The 25,227-nt window shown below is 43.1% G+C and overlaps 1 protein-coding gene across 6 annotated transcripts in view; it reads left to right on the top strand.

The window, feature by feature from the left end:
* Positions 1–13,388, top strand: part of PPM1B (protein phosphatase, Mg2+/Mn2+ dependent 1B) — a 99,006-nt gene extending 85,618 nt beyond the window's left edge. For 5 of the 6 annotated variants that reach the window (XM_033937434.1, XM_033937437.1, XM_033937438.1 and 2 more), the window contains one exon: positions 9,011–9,816. In XM_033937434.1, the coding sequence (XP_033793325.1) occupies positions 9,011–9,286 (276 nt within the window). In that variant the 3' untranslated portion in view covers positions 9,287–9,816. Of the gene's footprint in view, positions 1–9,010; positions 9,817–11,623 lie in introns of those variants that run through there. The other variant, XM_033937440.1, reaches the window with a different exon arrangement.
* The last annotated feature ends 11,839 nt before the right edge of the window (positions 13,389–25,227 follow it).

The raw sequence follows: 25,227 nt of genomic DNA, 5'->3' as shown, positions 1-25,227 counted from the left end.
AAACCTTAAAAAAGGAAGTCATATTGAGCATTGGAAAATAATAATAATTAACTAATAAAAATAGTACACATTTAGGGCTCCTTTTCCTAAGTTGCGAAAATGGTTTTAGTGTGTGCTTAGCGTACGCAGAATTACCATGCGCGCTAGACGCTAATGCCAGCATTTAGCTGGCGTTACTTTTCCCGCGTAGCGCAGGAGTTTGCACATGCTAAAAATGTTAGCACACCTTAGTAAAAGAGGGGGTTCATTTTCCCCACCACCAAATTTCCCCATCCCACCCCACCCGGCTACTTTTTCATGCCACCCGGCTGGAAAAAATTTCTGGGGAGAACACTGAATTGATTATAACATGTTTTAATACTCAGATTTATGATATGCTGTGATAGTTCACCATGGCTAAAAGTTTTTTTCCTGCTGACTTTTCGTTTGTACTCGGTATCCGGTGCATCTCGTTGCAGTGTCCAGCATTGATGGATTCCAGTTGTCCTGATATCTTTTTTTCATAGTGGCAATGTCCTGGTGAAACCTTTCGCAATGTTTGTCGCTGACTGCACAAAGATTTGCGGGGAAGCAGTTCAGTTGTGAACATGAAAAGAAAAAAGATGCACTTTCTTTTTCTTTTTTAATAATATCTTTATTGGAACAAGCAGTGCAGCCATAACACAACCAGAAATACAACAGTATAGCAATTCACACCAGCAATGCAGATACAAAGGTAACAAATAAACAACCCCAAACCTCATGTCATGGCAGGTCACCCATCCATTTTCAGTATACAAAATACATCCCACCAATCAAGCTCCCCTACATAAACCTGAATCTAAAAAGGGAAAAACAAACAATAAATCAACAGACACTCTGCATTCACCCCACACTCATTCCCCCCCCATACAACCTACCCTGTACTATGCTGTCAAGATTCCTCAATTGAGACCTAGAAAGTGGGTCCGAAACAAGCCCCCCCCCAATTCCTAGTGTACCCCAGAACCATCTGAAGTCCTCACTCGTAGCGAATGGTGCAAAACGGAGCCATAGCTCTCCACTGAGCCACCACCTTAGAGAAAAAATCCTGAAACAAAAGAACCAGTCGATTCTCGAAGGAGAGCTATTTGTTTTCCCGGTAGCGGTGCAGGACCCGTTCTTTCTCCACATAGTTAAGAAATAGCATTATCACTGGACAGGGCCGATGGTCTATCCAATGCGCTTGCTCAATGCTCACTTTAGGGACATCCTCTCCCAACTGAAGGGAAGTGGACAACCAATTTTCCAGCCAGGCTCACAGGTCCCCTTATCTCACCGTTTCCAGTATCCCCATTGCTCTCAAGTTGTTCTGGCAAGCTCTATTTTTTTGATCCTCCACTTGCTCATGGAATTGCTGAGATTGCATTCCAATGCCAGAATGTGGGTGGAAAGGGAATCCGCTGTGGCCTCATGCTGCACGATGCATGCGCTCCTCTAGTTAGAGCACTCGGTTGTTAAAAGTGCTCATTCCATCTTTTACCTCCTGAATGCTGGCCTGTAACCTGGACATTTTATCGTCTTATTGCCGTGAGGTGTTTTCAGCTCCCCTCCCCCTCCCCCCCTGGCTTTCTCATGGAGAAGCACCGTTGGTGGCAAAACAGTTGGCACTGCGGGAGGCCCATTTTCCAACACCATTTTGGCTGCAGGCGGGCTGGGATTAGCGCAATGGCATTTAGCTCCCTTATGTGACATAATTTGGTGAAAGTGCGATTCAGTCTCTCCAACCTTTAGCAGTTGATTCCGATCCTTGGGATGCAAAACAGTAAAGTCAGGTCGGAGAGATTTGCTGCATTAGGAGAGTGGTTCCTGGAGCTGCGCCTCAGGGTGTCCTGCTCAAAATGTGCGCTTCACGTGACCACAGAAAGTGCATCTTCAGTGACATGTTACACTTAATGGTTTTGTATAAGAAATTTGTCAACCAGTTGAATATAGTTTGGCGCTCTATAACTGCCAAGAAAATTGTCACCGATATCCTTGAATGCTTTCTAGGTGATTTTGCTCTGGCCCATCTAATAGATCTTCAAATATCTCATCATTAATGATGTGTCTGATCTGTGGACCGACAAAAGTGCCTTCCTTAATCTTGGAATCGGTTATTCTTGGAAACATCTGTCTTAGATAAAGAAAACTTTTGCCTTCCTTGTTCATCACTTTTACAAAATTTTTCATCAGTCCAAGTTTTATGTGAAGAGGAGACAAAAATATCTTTGGGTCAATAAGTGGCTCATGTACCATGTTTTTCTGTCCTGGAATCAAATTCCTACATGTGAACTGCTTTTATATAGCCTTTTCAGGCAGCATCCATGTACAAGCAAGCTTAGGCATACCCAGACTGCATCTGCCCTGAATGTACATCTGGACATGCCCACACTATATCCAGTAAGGTATAATGTGAGCAATAGATCTATATTAAGAATTAAGCTAAGAATTAATTGCATTAGCCTGAAAGTATAACAAGAAATTGTAAAAAAAGAAAAAAAAAGTACTTTTTTGTTAAAACGGTATGTGATAACGTAATTTTAAACATGACTTTTGTGATCTTTAGCCAAAAATTTGTAAGATGACACCCAAAAGGGTTGAAGTAAAACCTTTGTTGTCCAGTGATCGATGGTGGAGCCCTCGGACTACATTCTGTTTATGAACTTCCCTGCAACTTTGGTATTCCTTCTCATTATCAACAGTTCTCTAGTGAAGTGAGGCACCCATTGTCTAGGTTTAAAGGAGGTATATATTGTTGTGGGTGAACCATTTATTACTCGTACACTACTTCTATCTCTATTCAGGGTTATTGTAGTGTTGCTGCAGATTTAGCGTATTAGATCCCATGTTGTCAGATTTGGCTTTCCTGTGACCCAACTTGGCTACTCTTTCCTACCTTTTCGGGAATTTTTTTTCTCACTGAGCAGGTGGTTGACGGCCTGGAATTCCCTCCTGAGGGAGGAGGTGGAGACTAAAATGGTTACAGAATTCAAAAAGCATGGGATGAGCACAGAGGATTTCTAATTAGAAAATTAATAGTATAAAAAGAGAGAGAGAGACCCCCATCCCTTGAAATATTCAATTTCTTTTGGCCATACACCCTCACTCCACAGCATCTCAATGGGATTAAGATCAGAGCTATGACTCGGCCACTCCAGGATTCTCCATTTCTTAGTTTTCAGCCAGTCCTCGGTAGATTTACTGGTATGTTTTGGGTCATTGTCGTGTTGCAAGGTCCAGTTCTGCTTCAGCTTTAATTTTCTTACAGATGATCTCACATGTTCCTCTTATAACATGGTAGAATTCATAGTGGCTTCTATGATGGTGAGCTGGACAGGTGCTGCTGCAGCAAAGCATCTCCAAACGATGACACTTCCACCTCCATGCTTCACAGTTGGTATGAGGTTCTTTTCCTGGAATGCTGTATTTGGTGTACGCCAAACATGTCCTCTTTTCTGGTGTTCAAATAATTCAATTTTAGACTCATCTGTCCATAGAACACTATTCCAGAAGTCCTGGTATTTGTCTACGTTCTCTCTGGTAAACTTCAGTCTGGCCTTGATGTTTCTCTTAGAGAGCAAAGGTTTCCTCCTTGCACACCTCCCATGCAAGTTAAATTTGTGCAGTCTTTTTCTGATTGTAGAAGCATGCACTTTCACATCAACAGTAGCAAGAGCCTGCTGTAGGTCCCATGATGGGTTTTTGGAGACTTATTTTAGCATCTTGTGGTCTGCTCTGGAGGTAAACTTGCTTGGACGGCCAGACCTGGGCATATTGGCAGTTTGGAATGTCCTCCAGTTGTACACTATTTTCCAGCCCATGGAATGGCTAATGTCATATTTTTCAAGATCTTTTAAAATCCCTTACCAGACTTATAAGCTGCTACAATCTTCTTCTTTCTGAAGACCTCCGACAGCTTTTTTGATCTCAACTATGGTGTTCACTCTCACCGCAGCAGTCATGAGCACACCAAACTAAATGTCTGAGGTTTAAGTAGGGCAAACTGCCTTCAAAATGCTGAGTAATGATGTTCAAATCATGTGCACCTGATGTGATACACCTGTGTATGATTTGATTCACTTTAAGTGGGAGGATATGTGGGAGTGTCCTAATTTAATTGCACAGTTAGAATACACATTTTTGTGGATTATCTTTTGTTTAATGAGTAAATCAAGGAAAAGTTTTGTTATTTACCTGCAATTACATCACTTTCTTTCCAGTGATAAATAAAAAAAAGAGTTGACATCGATATATGAACATTTCTTAAGAAAGAATTGAATATTTCATGGGATGTCCTAATTTTTTCACATGACTATATATTTTTTTCCCAAAAGCTTTCTTTTCTCTTGGAACCCCTCGTTTTGCCCAGGGATAATCTGCAATGGATTTCCGAGGCCAATCTGCCTGTTTTATGCCTTTTTCATATAGCTTTGGTGGAAGATGAGTGGCTGTGTTCCACATGCCGTGGGACATGGGAGAAAAAGGGGTGGAAGCTTCCAGCTCAGCCTTCTTAGAGCCCTCCAGGGTAGGAGAACCCCCCAAAAGCCCAGCCAACAGGGAAGAAATCCTGTTTGGAAGCCGCACCCAACGAGGGTGCAAAAAACAAGCTTGTGTAGGCCTTCTACCCCAGTCAGGGGTCCAGTAGGGATCCTTAGGGCCACCTGTCTAGGGGTTTTCAGACTTTTTTGACCAGCCTGGGGAGCACTGCCTTCCTGCAAGTCTTCTGGGGACTCCAGTTGGTCAGTGACTAATGAGGTGATGTTCAGATGAGCCGGAAAAAGGTAGTATGTGCATTTGTCCTGCTCATAATGGAACACTGGGAGGTGGAGGGCTGTTGAGGGTCCAATTTCAATTCACAGAGAATGTCCGAAATGACATGTAAAGGACTTGAAAAGATGGCACACTGAAGGATCGTTACCCTGATTAACAGCAGGCATAGCCTCCTGACCTCCGGCCCCAGAATAGGATCCTAACTTATCCAAGGATGCAGTGGATCCTTCAGATAATAAAGGCATTGAAAAGGGCTTCCAATTCTCCCAGTCCTGCTCCAAGTAGTTGCTCTGAGCTGGCTTCTTCTGAACCGAGGAAGCTTGCTTTGGATGGAACTCTCCCTTTACCAGAGAAGTTACTTTGTGTTCCTACCATTGGCCATGGTGGGCTGGATCATCCACAGAGTCGCAAGCTACCAGGATTTGGTGGTAATGGTTGCTCTGGACTGGCCTTATCAGCCTTGGTGTGCAGATCTGGTGTGACTGTAAAGAAACAGGTGTTTCAAGCTGCCGGTTCTCCTTGGTCAGAGCCCTGTTCTGTGGAGAATCCAGAGCGTTTTGGTCTTACAGCATGGCTCTTGAGTGCTCGGTGCCAACTGATAAGGGTTCCTTGGAGGTAGTCGTTGCAACTCTCCTTAGGGCAAAGAAGCCTTTGTTTGTGGCTTACTCTAAAACTTAGAAGTCTTTCCAGCTCTAGTGCGCTAAGGAGCAGTTAGACTCTTTACAAGCACCAGTTCTGGTGATCCTGGCTTTTTCACAAGCTGGACTTGAAAAAGATCTAGTAATTGTGTCTCTCAAAATACAGGTGGCAGGCTTCTCATACTTTTGGACTCGAGGAGGTAAGCGGTCGCTGGTGTCTCATTGTTGTCACTCAATTCTTAAGGGGGGCGCTCAGATTACCTCCTCCATTGCATTGGCCTTTGCGTTGGCCTTTCCTGTTATGGGACCTTAATGTTGTTCTGAAAGGCCTCTTAGGTTCCATACGAGCCTCTGCAAAATGCATCCCTCTTGGACCTTACAGCCAGAATGGCATTTCTGGTGACCGATCAGCAAGGCGAATCTCGGAATTACAGGCTCTTTTGCAGAGAGTTTTTCCTCAAGTTTACAGAATCTGGTGTTTCTCTGGCAATGGTTTCTTCCTTTCTTCCAAAGGTGGTCTTAGCCTTTCACATCGATCAAGAGATTTGTTTGCCCACTTTTTATCCTACAGATTTGAATAAACAGGACAGGATTTTGCAGAGGCTGGATGTGCAAGGAGTCCTGCTCTACTATGTGGAGAGGACCAATGAATCCTGTCTGACCATCTTTTTGTGTTGACCAGTCAATAAAGACAAGGTAAGTCAGTCTCCAAGGCTTTGATTGCTAGATGGAATTCACATGGTGATTTCTTCTTCCTATATTGCCTGCTGCAAACAGCCACCCATCTCTCAAAGCACATTAGACTAGAAGTGTTGCCTTCTGGGCAGAGTCCCAGTCTGTTCCATCTGATGAAATGCATACAGCAGCTACTTGATCTACTCTCCATTCCTTTACAATGTTCTACAGCGGGGGTGTCCAACCTGCGGCCCCGTGAAATATTTCGTGCGGCCCCGGTTGAGGGCGATGCAGTGTTTTCCTCTTCTGCCCCTGGGTGTTTACCGTCTTACCAGCTCCCTCCTCTGTCTTGCTGTAGCATTTGCGCATTTGTGCGGCTCCAGAAACATTTTTTTTGGCCAATGCGGCCCAGGGAAGCAAAAAGGTTGGACACCCCTGTTCTATAGAGTGGATGTGAAGGTTCAGGAGGATTCCACATTTGGGTCCTCAGTGCTGCGGGTAGGCTCATCTGACCCTCTCTAGACATCTGGCACTGCTTTGGTATATCAGCTTTAGTAAAGAATCTGTCTTTGCAACAGAATGGAAGATTAGGTTCTTACCTCAGTAATCTTCTTTCTATTAGAAGACTTAGGATTCTATATGGTCTGACTTAAGCTGACTTACGATTCGCCTGTTTACTGATAGACGCTGCTGGTCTGACATGGGACTAATTTTCTACTTCTCCTTCCATTTGGAGGCGTATGCAACCCCTTTCCCCCAATCCCCCAAAGTTATAGGAATATGGATAACGCTATTATTAATTTTTCTTTTTTTTGGGGGGGGAGGTGCGATGGTGCTAGTTGCACATAGGTTGGTTCTTAGATATTCCTTAAGTTTGAGTTCATGTTTTGTCATGATTTACAGAGCAGAATAGAAATTTAGTTATCTTGGAGAAGTTCCCCGTGCCCCTTCTCTTCTTTTGTTTCAGTGGAGTTCAATTGCTTTGGTACTAACTAAAGTGGGGAGGGAGATGTTCTTTACTGGTGAAGGGGAGGAGTTGAAGATATGAGTGACCCCGTCTGCAAAGTTCATGACTATAGGAGGTCAGCAGCTTCAGTATAAAGTCCTATGTCTTCTAACAGAAGATTACTGAGGTAAGAACTAGAGAATGACATGGAGACAAATTTTTCCCTATCCAGCAGGAACTCAATTTCCCTGTCCTGTCCCTGTGAGTTTTTTTGTCGCTGTCCCTGCCCTATTCCTGTAAACTGTCTTAACCGCACATGCCTCAAATACTTTTGATTTTCAGGTGTTTGAGGCTTGTGCAGATGAGGAATGGGGGCAGGGGCAGGAAAAGAACTCACCAGAACAGGACGGGAAAATGAGTTCCTGCGGGACGGGGAAAAATTTGTCCCCATGTCATTCTCTAGTAAGAACCTAATCTTCTGTTAGCAGATGGAACAAATTTCACCTTCATATTTTCTTAATTTAAATGCAAGTCAAGTAGAATTAGTTGTAAGTTTTACCAAACTGTTAATCATTAAATTAAGATAAAAACATGTAATACTAAACATCCGTGTTCTAGGCATTCAGTTAAAGAACGTTTTATTGAAAGGTTTATGCTTCTAAATCTTCAGAACATTATGTAGGAATCAGTTTTGGGAGAAGAAATTTTCTCATGAAAGAACTTTTTTTGTTTTTTATAATTATGAACATAGAGTGATAAAGATCCACTGATTAAGTTATTCATGAAAATAGTTCTATTCCATATTGAAACTTGGCCAGGAAGTGGCTTTGGTTCTTGTATGTGATAGCTGATATAGCTTTTTGAAACAGATTTTGGTGTCTGTGTAGATATAAATATTTTGAGTTTGTACATGAGAGTGACTGTTTTCTTTAGCCACAAGCATATAAGAATTTAACTTTGGGGCTTGCTTAATAAAGTACAATAATGTTTTGCCCTTATTGTGCTTGAATGGCAAAAATTAATACTTGATAAAAGTGCAAAGGCAATATGGTAACTGTCCCCTGCAGTTCCACATAGTTCTTTACTGTGTTATTTGTAATTAGCGATTATCTCCTGTTCTCTACCCATAACTTGCTTGATTCCTGCTTGCAAGACAGCATGCAGTTAAAGCAGAAATACAGCACTTGTATGACATTATGTGTTTACTATGATCATGTGTGTTAAGCTTGCGCTAATTTGTGATTGACTGCTTAGCACACCTTAAAACAGGCTGTTTCAAAAAGTGTATACAGTGGTGCCTCACACAACGAACTTAATTGGTTCCAGGAGCAAGTTTGTTATGCGAAAAGTTCGTTATGTGAAACGCGTTTTCCCATAACAATACATGTTAAAAAAAATAATTCGTTCTGCAGCATAAAATATGCTAAGATGACATAAAAAAAGATAAATTTGTCAAAATGGTGAAAATGGTGGTCTTGCTGAGGCCAAACTCTTTGACGAGGTCACACTGTTTTACCCCACATTCACTCCTTCTAATTATTTCCCGTTTCATTTCAACAGAAATCACCTTCCTGCTTTTTTTAGAAGCCATGATATATAAAAAATATTGAGTTTATCTTAAAAGGACGACTGTATACAGTGAGAGAGGGCAGTTAAGCGCAGTGCCTGCGCGGAAGGATGCAATACATCGGCAGCTCGGGCGACTTCGTTGTGTGAAACAAAGTTCGTTGTGTGAAACGAAGTTCGTTGTGTGAAGTTCGTTGTGTGAAACGAAGTTCGTTGTGTGAATCAAGACATGAAGTTCGTTGTGTGCAGCGTTCGTTGTGTGAGGCGTTCATTATGCGAGGCACCACTGTACTTTGTTACCACAGTTATTTTTTTGCTATTTTATTTTTGAAATGTATTAATTACTTTGTAAACATCTACCTTGGCCTATCTGACACAAGGGTCTTGAATAAATGTATATATAAATTAAATATAGGACTCCTGTGGAGCAGATGGAAGTGGAACACGGGGAAAATTGGTGGAAGCCCTCAGGCAACTGAGAATTAATCATAGGGGAAACTATCACCACCTTCTGGAGCAGATGCTGACTAGTTACAGGCTAGCTAAAATGCAGGAAGAATGCAAAGCTATGCAAACTGAAGCTGCTTCTTCAAACCCAGTGGCAAGCAGCCATTCAGAATCTGGGCATCATCTTGCTGAACCACTGAGTGTTAATGAAGATCAGGGACAAATAAGTGGCAAACATGATTGAATCAGTCTCCTTTTTATGGTACCTTCAGCTTGATTTAATATCTTGGCTATATCTTGATACCGTATTTATTTATTTTTTTTAAATGTTACTCTTAACCTGCAGATTCTCAATCTGTTGATTTTAGAAATTTTTTGAAAAATATAATTCTTTGTCTCATAATGCAATATTTTTATTTTGTAATCTGATTGTTGTAGATGTCAACTAAGCAACATACAAAAATGCCATCAACAACAAAGCTAATCATGAACTATTTTAATAATTTACTAGCATTTAAATACTAGAAGACTCTTATTAGGATGTGCTAAGAGGCATCCTTAAAACTTTTATTTTCCCAATACTATCAGCTACATGTTTAATGCCTTGCATATTTTTCTCAAATATATTTAAGCCTATTCATTCTTTACTGATTGGGTAGCTTATGTTGATACACTCTAGCTTTTATCTGTTATTTTAAAGAATGTTGTTTCATTTTAAATTCTAGACTTTGCACCATGTGTGACTTTCATATAAATAAAATGTTTTAAAATTTATGGTGGAGTGTTTGAGCTGTGTGAATTCTAGATCAGGAGTATAATTGATAAATGTCCTTCACTGTTTTGCTGCTTCATTTTTTTCATTAGAGATGTTTAAAATTTTTATTGCAATAAAATATTTTGCTCTGCTAAAATTAACTATCAAACATGATATGGTAACAATGTAAGTATCTAACTAACAGATATGAAAAGTTGTTTCTATATGTCCAATGAAACAGCAGTGAAAACATTTGAACCAGATTGTTTGATTTAAAAAATTTTTATGTTATATAATGTGCAAGTATTAACATATTCACGTGCTTTAGAAGAATAAAATACACATTTTTTTTAGTTGACATATACTTTTTTTATGTTGTATATTATAATTATAAGAGAAAAATTGTTAAATGATATTTTACAATTAGTAAAAGAAAAAAAAAATTGAATGGAGTAGAGCAGTTAGATGTAAATTGCGTGTTTACTCTTTCCAAAAGTGCAAGAGCTAGGGGGCATACAGTGAAGCTGTAGTACATTTAGAATAGACAAAAGAGAATATTCACTTAAGCCTGGATTCTGTATAGGACGCCTGGTCTCAGAAGGCGACGGGCGTCCTTTATAGAATCGGGCCTAAGGTTGCCTAAAATAAACCCAATTCTGTAATAGACGTCTGTTACAGGCCGGTTAGACAATTGGGTTATTGTAGATGTGGCTGCTATACTTATCGCAGCAAGAATCTCCCTGCTGCCATAAGTATAGCTGTTGCGGCCACCAGCTCCCCCCCCCCTCCCCGGGCGAATGAGGCAGGAGGGATGCCCGACCCCTCCTGCCGAAGACCCTACCCACAAAGATTGCTGGCAGGAGGGTGCCCAACCCCTCCTTCTGGAAGACCCCCCCCACGCGCTGATCCCTCCCTACTAACCCCCTTTCCAGACACCCTCCACTAATCTTAAATGGCCGGCTGGGTCTTCCTACCGGCTGGCAGGCCTGCCTCCGAAATGAGGTGGGCCTGCCCCTTCCTGGTGCATTGTGGGATGCACTGGGGAGGGGCCTATGGGTGTGTGGGGGGAGGTCTACCGGCATGAGGGCTTGGGCTCCCTGCTGCTAGTAATCTTTGGGGGGGTCTTCTGATAGACGGGGTTGGGAACTCTCCTCCTGGTGATCAGGTGGGTGGGGGGTCTTCCAGCAGGATGGGTTGGGCTCTCCTGCTGGCATTCTTCGGGGGGTGGGTCTTCCGGCAGGAGGGGTTGGGCACCCTCCTGCCAATGATCTTCTGGGGGGGGTCTTCCGGCAGAAGGGGTTGAGCATCCCTCCTGCCTCTATCATTTGGGGGTGGGAGAATTGGCCGCCATTATACTTATCGTGGCAAGGAGATCCCTTGTCGTGATAAGTATAGCAGCCGCGTCTACTTACTCTTTGGGGTCTTGCCATGTACAGTACTTATGACCTGCTTTGGCCACTGTTGGGAACACTATATGATGGATCTTTGATATCTCCCAGTACAGCTTTGCTTATGTATTTATGTAATGTTGGAAAAATATTCTTAAGTCATTGATATCCCTATTTAAAAAAAAACATTTGGTTAACATGCTGCAGTATTGTTTAAAATTCAGTATGTTGTAACATGACCACAAAAAAGATGTAGAAAATTTTTTAAACATTGCAAGAAAATCTTTAAAATGGTAAGTATGGCTTCTGAGGATTCATAATGTTCTAGGAGATGAACAAAGTTGTATTCAAACAAAATTTGTGTTATGTTCCCTTTAATCAGAAGGCAACTGTAATATGTTTGAAAATAAAGGGTTTCTCCTTTTTTTTTCCCCCGTAGGGTGCTGGAGATCTAGAAGACCCATGGTAGCGTTAAAAACCTACTAAAATATTTTTCATTCGGGAAAATGAAAAACACTTAAGTTGGTTTTCTTCAATACAAGGGAATGATTTTGGTGGCTCAACATTTTATGGAATGAGCAAAACACTTTTACATCATTTGTTCATTTTTTTCTGATATTGCCACTCTTAGCATTGCCTGTACTGCAGTATTTTTACCAGTCTCAGACTTACTGGTTACATCTATATCATGCTTGAGGGTTTTGGGGGGGGGGGATTTGTTTTTAACAATGAAAGAATGATGTTACAGATAGATTGACAAATGTACCTGAGATGCATGGACTGTAGATGTGACCTAAAAAACATTATGATTTTTAACAAAACTCTCAACATAAGCATGTGAGAGTACAAATAATTGGGACATTGCATATTTTTACTGTACCACATTGGGAAGGTTTTTGACAGCTTTCTGGTTTGAAGCCAGCTAAAAGTAGGTGATAATGCTGTATGATATGGGAAGTTGTTCCAGGTTTACTTATTACTGAACAGTTCAGTTCTTCTACAGCTTCTGAGTTTTGATGTGTTGCCTACTGCTTGCTTTGAAGCTAAGTGCGTTTGGTAAAAACATGTCAAAATTTTAACTTGTAAAACCCAAATGGACTTTACACATGATATACAACACATCCAACTCTTGTTAGACTGAATTTTTTCATACTGAATTGATAGACTTATGAATACTTGTAATTAGCTTCTGACATCTCACTGCTGCAGATTTTTAAAAATGCTGAAAACTTGCCTTTATTATAATGTAAATTGTGATTTTGTTCTATATGTGGTTTTCTACAGTTTGATTCCTTTCAGCGTAAGACGCAGACATAAGTCTTGTGTAATATGGGTATAATTTTAAATTGTATTATTTTCAGACCTCAAATTATCACTTTGAAATTACTATAAATACAGTTAATTGTTTTAAATCTTAGAAAATATTAGCTTTTCAGAGGTTCAGAGAACTTTCATTTTATAAGCAAATGGGTATGGTACTGAGTGACCGTCATGTAAAGGTACTTGAAGATTTAGTTTAATTCTATTTTTGCAATAACCTTTTATTTCTTTTCTGAAGCCTTTGAGTTGTGCATGTATTGAATTCATTTTATTCGGACAATGAAGAAGAGTAAAGTATTTATCTAAAAGAAACTATTGGGGCAGAGAAATGATGAATGTATCAATCTGTAAATTATTTACATGCTGTGGATGCCTTGTAAACATGTTTATTCCTAATTTTTAAAATTGTTTCAACAAGGATGTTTCCCTTGTGTGTTTAAGCTGATGATAGTCATCTACTGGTTTGTATAAAGTGGAATTTCTTTGTTTCTGTAACTTTTTCCCACCACTGACAAGTCTGTAAAACCATTCATTTTTCATATTGGCACCTATGCCAGCTTTCCCAATCCATTTGTGTCATTGTATATTTGGCTTTGGTTATTATTTGGTCCGAGGATCATTGCCACAATATATTTTATTTATTCATTAGATTTTAGCCTTGTAAGTTAAAGTGTTCTCAATGAGGAGGTTACTAGGTCCCATAGTTGGTTTGGGGGATTGTTTTGTTTAAAGATAGGGAATGAAGAATGCAAAATGGTTTGTTCAAGCTGCCTGCTTGATCCTGTACTGATATTACCTTCCCAGTACAATATTGTGATGTTTCATACAACATGGTGAACATAACCAACTTGTTATCTTCAATAAAGGATTGCTAAAACATGTGATCTGTGTGTACTGTGTCTAAATTTTTCTTTTGTTTTGTGTAATTCAAAACTGTTACCATACAGTAAGTATCTCCATTAACACACAAGTGGTTTGACATCAGATGGCAACGAAATGAAACAGCTCTCCCTGAGCTCAGAACATAAGAATTGCTATATTGGGACAGATGAAAGGTCCATCAATCCCAGTATCCTGTGGCCTACCCAGGTCCCAATTATCTAGCTGGATCCCAAGTAGTAAAACAGATTTTAAGTTGCTTATCCTAGGAATAAGCAGTTGATTTCCCCAAACCATCTCAATAAAGACCTATGGACTTCCCTTTTTGGAAATTATCTAAACCATGCAAAATTCTGAGCATGCACAGAAATCTCCTTCCACTGTCTTAAGCAACATGATGAAGAAAGTCTTCAATGGAGCTATGTTGTCTGCAAGGATTGCTTCTCTATCAGATATATACATAGTTCTACATATGCATACTCTTTCAGAAGAGACCAAGGATGATTTCTTTTAGTCTACCCATTCAAAAAGAATCCAAGTTCATAGCTATTTTATTTGAAGTAGATGTGAGAACCACTTCATCCATTCAGCATATGTCTAATATACTGTTTAGAGTATCTGCAGTCATCATTGTTGCTTGACATCTTGCCTAATATGAGCATCGGGTGCACAAGAAGTTACTTAAGTTCTCACATACACTTAGCACTGAAAATACTTTTTGTGAAAAGGTGAAGGTACTTGTTCATTCAGCAACATCTTTGTGCTGTAGCATTAGTTTACATTATCCTCCGGGTGGACCAACAAAACCCAGTAGGGTTTTCCAGGAAAGCCTAAAGTTGGAAAAACTGTGCAAATTGTAGTTTTTCCCTATGAATTTGATTTTGTTTGATCAGAAGATAATTTGAAAAAAAATTTTAAAGCCAATCTTGGGGTCACTCAAAGCTACTTATAAAGCTCCATTCTGTTATGTCCCTTCCAGTTTTCACATATAGGTGTTCAATCTCAACCCATAATCCGGGAGTTGCAGAAATCCACAAACTTTTCTGAGCGCATGCTTCACCCCCTTAACCTGAGAGCTAGCAAACATATCCAGTTACAATTTCTGTTTCAAGTTTAATAAGGTTTTTGATTGATCGCTTAATCATATTTCTAAGCGATGAACATATTAAATTACAATATTTGGGGAACAATACAATATTTGACAATAATTAAGTCCGACAGGACTATTAACAAACTTAACAAACCCATAAACACAAGGAAGGAAAGGGAAATGAACTACAAAATATTTAAATGAAAGCAGAACAATCAAGGAAAATACATAAGGCAGGGGAAACAGAAAATTTCCATGATATTATACAGCAGAAATAAAATTAGCCAGAAAACTGGTTAATTAATTATCAAAGGCATCTTTAAAAAGAAAAGTTTTTAAATTATTCTTAAATTTCTCCAGATTGCACTCTTATGTAAGTAATCCGTGCAGAAGTTTCTGGGAGTTGCTCTGCTTCTTTTTATTTTTTCACTTAAAGTTAGTTTCTCTGTGGCTTCAATGCTTTGAGACCCCTTCCCCAGTGGTCTCCTGTCAGAGGAAAGCATGCAGTTCTGTGGTGCCAGACTGCAGCTTCACAGAGAAGCTTTGGTGGATATGTGGAGCCAGCCTGCTGTGTGCCACCCTTCTTAGAATACTTGAGGCCCCTTCCCCCTGGGAGTTTGGTTGCTAGTGGCCTTGTCACAGGTTTCAAGTGCAGGTTGTATTCCTTTGGAGTGAAATGCACCCGGGTTTCAAGGCAAGGCTGCCTTTTCTGCCCCTGACTATATGGCAGAGGATCCGTGGGGGTGGGGATTATAGTCTGTCAGGCTGACTGACAGTCCAAAGATCTACAACTCTGAGCATTTGGTGCAGTTTCTGAGGCAGAAAGTCCTTTCTCTCTACTCAGCTGCTGTTAACATCACTGATAGGCAAGGCACTGCAGAACTGTGAGTACACCTCCATTATTTCGGAACTTCGTGGGGTGGCTTGTGGATCATTTTAAATCACATTTTTCACAGTTTGAGGGTAGGGTTCAAGTTTCCCACCTCTCCAGACCTCAAATCGCTATTTTTTTTTTAATTTGGGGTTTTTTGTTATTTTTTGCGCAAATTCGCTGGCTGGCAGCCTTGGATTTTAATCAGTCTTTTTTTCAAAGTTTTATTTCTGCCTCAAATCCCACAATTTGCCTAAAAATCATTTGGTATGGACTCCCTAGCCCCTAATCTGCTGGATATGTGCAGTGATTGTGTTGGATTGGTGCTGGATCAGTGACCGTGTACTGCAAGTCATAGCACGTAGGGGGAGGGGGCTGATGAGCTGACCTGGGTGGGTGACTTCAGAAAAATATATCGCCCAACGGTGCTTCTGTGTGCCGAATCTGGAGACTCTTGTGGTGGGTCGCGAGTGTCTCACCAGCTCCCTGCCATGCATGCAGGGTGTGACTTTTCACCAGAATTTATTTGGCTTCTCTGGAAAGCATATTCTGCACACCTTGCTCATTCGACCTGATGGGTGCGTCGGGGCCGTCTCCGCCTATTGTGCCAGTGGCAGAGTTTCCTTTTTAGGAGCCCTCTCACCATGTGGTGGCAGACCTTGATTGCATCAGTTGCCATTCAGATATCATGCCTATGCTGTCTCCTGACGCTCTTTCTAATTTGGATCATCAGATAACTTTTCCGGGTCTAGTTTCTCAACTTCCCTGAAAGTCTGGATTTGGGCGATGACCCTTCTGTACGTAGACTTTTTAAGCATGGTTCTGTCTCTTCATTGCTGATGATTTGAAAGAGCTCAAATTGGATCTTCTTCCTTCCACTTCAAATGTTTCAGTCATGGATCACTGCTAATGTGCTGTCTTCCTTTTTTCCATCCCACCCACAGCTTCTTGGGTTGGTTACAGAGTAGTGAAACTCTCCGGAGAGCTCTTTTCTGCCCTCTAAAACTATATCTAAGCTTTATCCACTGGCACCTGATTTTCAGCAGGTTTTTGACCAGCCTAAAGTGGATTCCACCATAGCACAGGTTATCAGACGTGCAGCCCTCCCTAGTGAGGAAGGAGTGATGCTTAAGGATTCTCAGGATCGCAGGGTGGATGACATGTTGAAAAGCTTTTTTGAAGTGACGTCTTTTGGGTATCAAAGCAGTGGCAGCGGCTGCTCCTTTTACAGTGCTAGCCTGTCATTCCAGATTGTGCGGTTCGTCCTCTGTGGATGTTCTTTCCTGTCCTCTGTTGGTAATAGATGGAGTGGATTATGTGTCGGAAGCCCTTTATGATATCATTTGAGGTTTTAGTAAAGTCTCTGCTTTGGATCTGTCATTGGGCTGGGGACGCTTCCTGCAAGGCCACTTTAGGCAGATTTCCCTTCAAGGGCCAGCTTCTTTTTGGTAAGGGTCTGGATGACCTCATGACTAGTGTGGCCCAGTGCCACCCTAAGTCTCTCCCTGTGAATAGGCAGGGATCGTAGCAATTTTTGTTCCTCCCACAGTTTGCCAGGGTTCCCCGGGATCTTCCTCTCAGCTATTCCCAGGGCTACTGCCCTCGTTAACAACAGTTCTAATTCCAGGTGGCTTCAGGCCTCTAGTTCCTGAGCAGTGGCTGCACCTAAGAAACCCCAGTGATGTGAGGAGTCAGGCAGCGCTTTCTCGCATTGGAGGTTCTCTCAGTTTTATCAGGAGTGGACTCATGTTTCATCAGATCAGTAGGTACTGGCCATAATTCGAGAGGTAGCTAAGAAACTTGCCTGCCTCCGGATCTGTTTCTAGACTCTCTGGTGGGTCGGTCAGAAAAGGAGTCCCGAGTCCGCGCTACTGTGTAACATCTCTTAGACATCGGAGCATTAGAACCTTGTCCTGGAACATGAATCGGGCTTAGTCAGATACTACTTATACTTCATTGTGCTAAAGAAAGGCTCGTAAGACTGGAGGCCCATTCTAGATCTGAAGTCTGTGAACTGCTACTTGTGGATTCCTCCTTTCCACATGGAAACAGTACGCACAGTCATAGCTGCTGTCTCTCCAGGAGAGTTTCTAGCGTCCTTGGATTTCATGGAGACTTACCTCTATGGTCCAATCTACCCAGAGCATCAAAGGTTTCTGTATTTCCAGTTCACTGCTCTGCTCTTTATCCTTGCGACTATGCACTGTACTTTCACCAAGCTGATTGTGGCAGCCTTGCGAATGCGCCCTGTACTTTCACCAAGGTGATGGTTGTGACAGCCTTTCTCCTCTGGCAGGGGATCCAGGTCCATCCTTACTTGTATGATTGGTTGATCAGAGATCTGTCTTGTTTAGAGTGCGAAAGTGCAGTGGAGATTGTAGTGTTTCTGTTGCATGCATTGTGGTGGATTGCCAATTTCAAGAAGAGCAACTTGATGCCCTTCCAGTCCTTGGAGTATCTGGATCTTCTCTTTGATAACAAGCAGGGTTGTGTGTTTCTTCCCGAGGCATGCAGACAAACTTCAACAGCAGATCAGAACTCTTTTGGCCTGCCCGGCTCCCACTGCCTGGCTATATCTTCAGGTTCAGGGGTCCATGGCAGCCTCTTTTGAGGTGGTCCCCTGGGTCCAAGTGCACATGCGCTTGTTATAGGAGTCTCTTCTCTCAGTGGTCTCCACAGCGTCATCCCCTTCAGAGGCCGCTCCCCTGAATGGAGCCAGCTCGCAGCAGCCTGAGCTGGTGGCTATAGGGAGAGGCTCTCCACCAGGGCAGATTGCAGATATCAGAATGCCAATTCCAGACTTCATTCCTTTCATCTAGCTGCCCCCTATGCCTGGAATAAATTACCCAAGTTTGGATCAAGCCCCTTCTTTGTTTAAAAGCAGACTGAAAACCCATCTTTTTGATATAGCTTTCAGTCCTTAACCGTACTCATCTGCCTTCCAACCCAGCCCGCTGATTAAGGGAATCACGAGTAGATCAGAGGAGGTCATAATGCCGCTCTATAGAGCAATGGTCTGACCACAATTGGAATATTGTGTCCAACACTGGTCTCCCAACCTAAAGAAGGATATAAAACTACTGGAAAGGGTGCAGAGGCGAGCAACAAAGCTAGTAAAAGGTATGGAAAACTTGAGCTACAAAGAACAACTTAGAAAACTGGGACTGTTCTCCCTTGAGAAAAGGAGACCTCGAAGGGATCTGATTGAGACTTTCAAAATACTAAAAGGAATCGACAAAATAGAGCAGGAAAAAAAGTTATTTACGATGTCAAATGTGACTAGGACAAGAGGTCATGGACTGAAGCTGAGGGGGGACAAACCCAGGACAAATACCAGGAAGTATCGCTTCACACAGCGAGTGGTGGACACCTGGAACGCTCTCCCGGTGGAGGTTGCTGCGGAACCCACCGTTCTAGGATTTAAGGGCAAGTTAGATGCACATCTCTTCGCAAGATGCATAGAAGGATATGGGTGACTAAGGATTCGCCAGGTTACACCTGGCTGGGCCTCCGTGTGGGCGGATCACCTGACTTGATGGACCTAAGGTCTGATCCGTAGATGGCAGTTCTTATGTTCCCCTTAACTGTATCCATCTATATCCTGAACTGTGAGCTCTTTCGAGCAGGGACTGCTTTCTTACTCTTTGTGACTGTGCAGCACTGCGTGTGGCTGGTAGCGCTATAGAAATAATTAATAGTAGTAGTAGTAAAATGGATGATTCTCATGATGGATGGCAGCCTGTCGGGTTGGGGTGCTCACTGTGGGAACCATTACATTCAGGGGCAGTGGACTTCTCATCAGAAACATTGATTAATCGTCTGGAATTCGGGGCAATTCAGCTGGCATTATTCACTCTCCAGCCCATTCTGATAGGAAAAGCAGTGCGAGTCGTCTTCGACAACACCATGGTGGTGGTGTACGTAAATCGTCAAAGGGGCATGAGAAGCGCTCCCTTGGTCCAGGAGGCTTGCCTACTGTTTTGCTGGGCGGAAGCTCATCTTATGTTGCTCTCAGCAGCCCATGTGGTCGGCCGACAACGTTCAGGCAGACTTCCTCAGCTGACAGATCCTGGACCTGTGAGAAAGGTCCCTCTTGCAGAAGGCATTCTATCTGATTGTACAGCGCTGGGGTCAGCCTCAGTTGGACTTGATGGCTTCAGCACAGAACTCGAAGGCCAGCGCTTTTTCAGTTGAATGCGGTGTGGAAGCCTAGGGCTGGACACCTTGGTTCAGCCCTGGCCGGTTCATGAGCTATGTGTTCCCTCTGTGACCTCTGGTTGGTTGGGTAATTCGCTGGATTGCGACACATCTCGGCCTGGTGATTCTAGTACCTCCGGATTGGTCTCGCTGCTCATGGTATGCAGATCTCGTACGTCTTCAGCAGGACGAGAAGCTCCAGCTTACCTCTTCATCGATACTTTCTCAGTCAGGGACTGGTGCCCCTGGCGAACCCACAGCACTATCGTCTTACGTCATGGCTGTTGAGAGCTCAGCCTTGAGGAAGCATGGTTATTCAGAGGTAGTTATAGTGACTCTTGCATTTATGCCAAAGCCTGGAAGGTTTTCCAACAGTGGTGTGCTCTGGGATCAGGTGGAGTCTGAGAAGGTTCCCATTTCGGCATTCCTGGCTTTCCTTCAGGAGGGTTTAGACCAGGGATGTCCAACCTTTTGACTTCACTGGGCTGCATTGGCCGAAAAAAAATGTTTCTGGGGCCGCACAAACTTGCAAACGCTGCAGCAAGACACAGGAGGGAGCCGGCAAGATGGTAAACACCCGGGGGTAGCTGAGGAAAACACTGCATCACCCTCGACTGGGGCCGCACAAAATACTTCACGGGGTCGCTGGTTGGACACCCCTGGTTTAGACAAAGGTCTAGACCCTCCTGAAAGCCAGGTTGCAGGCCTTTTGTGTGTGTGCAGTTCGCTTACAGCTCATCCAGATGTGACCAGGTTTATGAGGGGGGAGTTTCGTTTGCATCCTCTCTTGTGTCTTCCTTTCCCTTTGTGGAATCTTAGCACCATTTTGCAGGGCCTTGGAAAGACCCCATTCGAATCACTGAAAGGCGCTTCTTTTCTGAATCTCATGATCAAGATTGTCTGTCTTTCTAGTTGCCATCATCTTGACAAGGTGTATTTCAGAGCTTCAGGCTCTTTCGTGCAGGGAACCCTTTCTCCGTATTATAGACACAGGTGTTTTCCTCTACTGTACCTTCCTCCTTGCTGAAAGTAGTCTCTGCCTTCCATTTCAACCAGAAGGTTTGGTTGCTTGCATTTCATCCAACAGGTTTGGAGCACAAAGATCAGATCTTGTGCAAATTGGATGGCTGGAGAGTCTTGCTCCACAATTTGGAGAGGACTAATGATTTCTGGGCTGTATGATCACCTTTTTGTTCTGACTGCTCTGCCTTGCCATGGTAGATTGGCGTCCAAGTCTTCGATCGTTTGATGGATTCAAATGACCATTTTCGTGACTTACATCGCCAACGGCAGACAGCTGCCAATTTTGCTTAAAGCACATTCGAAGTGTGGCTGCATCAAGGGCGGAATCTCGCGCAATTCATCCTGATAAACTTTGCAGGGCAGCTACTTGGTCTTCTCTTCATACTTTTACCTAGTTTTACTGAGTGGATTTGGCGGTATGTTCTGATGCTACTTTCAGGGCCTCAGTTTTGAGGGCAGGCTCTTCTGTCTTCCTAGCTACTGTTGCTTTGGTATATCACCTAATGTATGGAATCCGGAAGGGACGTAACAGAATGGAGATTTATCGATAATATTTTTGCTAGTCCCTGTAGAATTCCATTCGACCCACTCTCTCTGTATACATAGAAACATAGAAACATAGAAATAGACGGCAGATAAGGGCCCACGGCCCATCTAGTCTGCCCACCTTAATGTCCCTTCCCTTACCTTTGCCCTGTGAATAGATCCTATGTGCTGATCCCATTTGGCCTTAAAATCAGGCACGCTGCTGGCCTCAATCACCTGTAGTGGAAGACTATTCCAGCGATCAACCACTCTTTCAGTGAAAAAGAATTTCCTGGTGTCACCTCGTAGTTTCCCGCCCCTGATTTTCCACGGATGCCCTCTTGTTGTCGTGGGACCCTTGAAAAAGAAGATATCTTCCTCCGCCTCGATGCGGCCCGTAAGATACTTGAACGTCTCGATCATGTCCCCCCTCTCTCTGCGCTCCTCGAGCGAGTATAGCTGTAATTTGTCAAGCCGTTTTTCGTATGGTAGATCCTTGAGTCCCGAGACCATCCGGGTGGCCATTCTTTGCACCGACTCCAGTCTCAGCACATCCTTGCGATAATGCGGCCTCCAGAATTGCACACAGTATTCCAGGTGGGGCCTCATCATGGATCTATACAATGGCATAATGACTTCCGCCTTACGACTGACGAAACCCCTTCGTATGCAGCCCATGATTTGTCTTGCCTTGGACGAAGCCTGCTCCACTTGATTGGCAGACTTCATGTCCTCACTGACGATTACCCCCAAGTCTCGTTCTGCTACCGTTTTTGCTAGGATCTCGCCATTAAGGGTATAAGACTTGCATGGATTCTGGCTGCCCAGGTGCATAACTTTGCATTTTTTGGCATTGAAGTTAAGTTGCTATGTCCTAGACCATCGCTCCAGTAGGAGTAGGTCGTGCATCATGTTGTCGGGCACTGAATCTTCGTCTGTTGTGCATTTGCCCACTACATTACTCAGTTTGGCGTCATCGGCGAATAATGTTATTTTACCTCGAAGCCCTTCTGCCAAGTCTCTTATAAAGATGTTGAATAGGATTGGGCCCAAGACTGAGCCCTGTGGTACTCCACTAATCACCTCCGTCATTTCGGAGGGGGTGCCGTTCACCACCACCCTTTGGAGCCTACCTCCAAGCCAGCTCCCAACCCATTTCGTCAATGTGTTACCTAATCCTATAGAAATCATCTTGCTCAGTAACCTACGGTGTGGTACGCTATCGAATGCTTTGCTAAAGTCCAGGTACACGATGTCCAGGGACTCCCCAATATCCAGCTCCCAATATACACTCGGTTGTTTGTAATAACCTGCTTCTTTCTGCCTCGGTTACTCTCCTTACAGGCTTCAAGATTTTTCAGCCAGTTGCCAGATCCTGTGGGGAGTTTGCTGTGAGTATGTGCATTATTGAATGCTTTTTTCTAGGAGTGCTTGTTGCACACAGCAAGTTAGTTCTATATTGTTCCTCAATATTTTTGAGTTGTCTTTGTGCCTGTGTATCACTTGTTAATATTTTGCAGAGCAGACCAGTTCAAAAATTACTTTTGTTGCTGGGGATCCTCCCCCATACCTCCTTGTCATGAATTTGTTAGGTATGTTTCTTGGCTTTGGAACTTAGCCTGAGAATTAGGGGAGGAAGCATGTGCTCAGAAAAGTTTGTGGATTTCTGCAACTCCCGGATTGCAGGGTTATGATTTAACTCCTACTGTAGCTTATGGAATTCTACAGGGACTAACAGAAAGATTAGGTATAAACATAATCTTCCATTTTTCTTAAAATTTTCTTAATGCAACAAATTTCTTGGTATTCTAGCTATAACTTTTACGTTTTCACACTCGGCAATGATACATTGATAAAAAGACATTTCGGGCCTGATTCTAGAAACTGTGCATGCTGCAGTAGGTGGCTACTGCGTGTCAAACACTGGTAGGCTCTGCATCCAGAATCTTGTCTGTTTTTATTATGGATGCCTTAAATGTAGGCCGTTGTTTTACAGGCCTTTAGTTAAGGCATCTGACTTGTGCACATAGGTACACCTACAGGAAGCCTAAGGCCCCTTCTGGCATAAGCTATGCCTATGCCGACCTTAGGCATCCATAGGTATGCCTAGACATCTCTTTAAGAGTGCAAATGATGCCTACATTGTAGGTGTCGTTTGCCACATTGATTTTAAAAAAAGCATCTCGATTGGTCTCTTAGGGATAGATGGCAGTGGGACATCTACCACCGCCTACAGTTGGGACACCATTTTTAGAATCAGGCCCTTTATACAAAAAAATCTAGCAGTGTTTTATAAAACGAGAGTGATGAGGAAAAAGCAAATGTGCTAAGCAAATACTTCTGTTCTGTGTTCACGTAAGAAAATCCTGGAGAAACATAGAAACTGATGGCAGATAAGGGCCACGGCCCATCCAGTCTGCCCATGCCGATGACCCTCCCCTACCTTTCTCTGTGAAGAGATCCCACGTGACGATCCCATTTTGTCTTAAAATCAGGCATGCTGCTGGCCTCAATTACCTGTAGTGGAAGACTATTCAGCGATCAACCACCCTTTCGGTGAAGAAGTATTTCCTGATGTCACCATTCAATTTCCCGCCCCTGATTTTCCACGGATGCCCTCTTGTTGCCATGGGACCTTTGAAAAAGAAGATATCCTCTTCCACCTTGATATGGCCCGTGAGATATTTGAATGTCTCGATCATGTCTCCATTCTCTCTGCGTTCCTCGAGTGAGTATAGCTGCAATTTATCCAGCCATTCCTCATATGGGAGATCCTTGAGTCCTGAGACCATCCGAGTGGCCATTCGCTGGACTGACGCAAGTCTCAGCACATCTTTGTGGTAAAGTAGGCCTCCAGAATTGTACACAGTATTCCAGATGGGGTCTCACCATGGATCTATACAATGGCATTATGACTTCGGGCTTACGGCTGACGAAACTCCTACGTATACAACCTATGATTTGTCTAGCCTTAGATGAAGTTTTCTCCACTTGATTGGCAGTCTTCATGTCTTCACTGATGATCACCCCTAAGTCTCATTCTGCTACAGTCCTCGCTAGGATCTCACCATTAAGGGTGTAAGTCTTGCATGGATTTTGTCTGCCAAGGTGCATGACTTTTGCATTTTTTGGCATTGAAACTTAGTTGCCAGGTCCTTGACCAATGCTCCAGTAGGAGTAGGTCATGCATCATACCATACGGGCGGGCATTGAGTTTTTGTCAGGCACTGTGCTTTTCTCTGTTGTGCTCTTGCCTACTATATTGCAAAGTTTGGCGTCATCGGCGAATAACGTTATTTTACCTCGAAGCCCCTCAGCCAAGTCCCTTATGAAGATGTTGAACAGGATCGGGCCCAAGACCGAGCCCTGCAGCACTCCATTAATCACCTCCGCCGTTTCGGAAGGTGTCCCATTCACTACCACCCTCTGAAGTCTACTCCCAAGCCAGACCCCAACCCATGCAGTCAATGTATTACCCAGTCCTATAGAACTCATCTTGCTCAACAACCTGCGGTGTGGTACGCTATCGAATGCTTTGCTGAAGTCCAAGTATACAATGTCCAGGGACTCCCCAACATCCAGCTTCCCTGTCACCCAGTCAAAGAAGCTTATCAGGTTGGATTGGCAGGACCTCCTCTTTGTAAATCCATGTTGACGGGGATCTCGTAGATTCTCCTCATTCAGGATCGTATCCATTTGGCATTTGATTAGAGTTTCCATTAGTTTGCTCACTATTCATGTCAGACTCACCGGTCTGTAGTTCGCAGTCTCTGTCCTGTATCCTTTTTTGTGGAGTGGAATGACGTTAGCCGTTTTCCAGTCCAACGGGACTCTACCTGTACTAATGGAGAGATTGAAGAGCATGGATAGCGGATCCGTCAAGACTTCACTTAACTCCATGAGTACCCTAGGGTGTAGGTTGTCTGGCCCCATCGCTTTGTTGACCTTGAGTTTAGACAGCTCACAGTAGATACTGTTGGGCGTAAACTCAAAATTATGAAACTGGTCTACCGAGCTATCCCTTGTCTGCAGCTGAGGGCCGGATCCTGGCGCCTCGCAGGTGAAGACTGAGCAGAAGTATTCATTTAAAAGTTTAGCTTTTTCGGAGTCCGATTCTACATAGTTCCCGTCTGGTTTC

This window comes from Geotrypetes seraphini, chromosome 3 (assembly GCF_902459505.1).
Source record: "Geotrypetes seraphini chromosome 3, aGeoSer1.1, whole genome shotgun sequence".
Taxonomy (NCBI): Eukaryota; Metazoa; Chordata; class Amphibia; order Gymnophiona; family Dermophiidae; genus Geotrypetes; species Geotrypetes seraphini.
The sequence above is the reverse complement of the archived record's forward strand: the minus strand, read 5'-3'. Positions and strand labels throughout refer to the sequence as shown.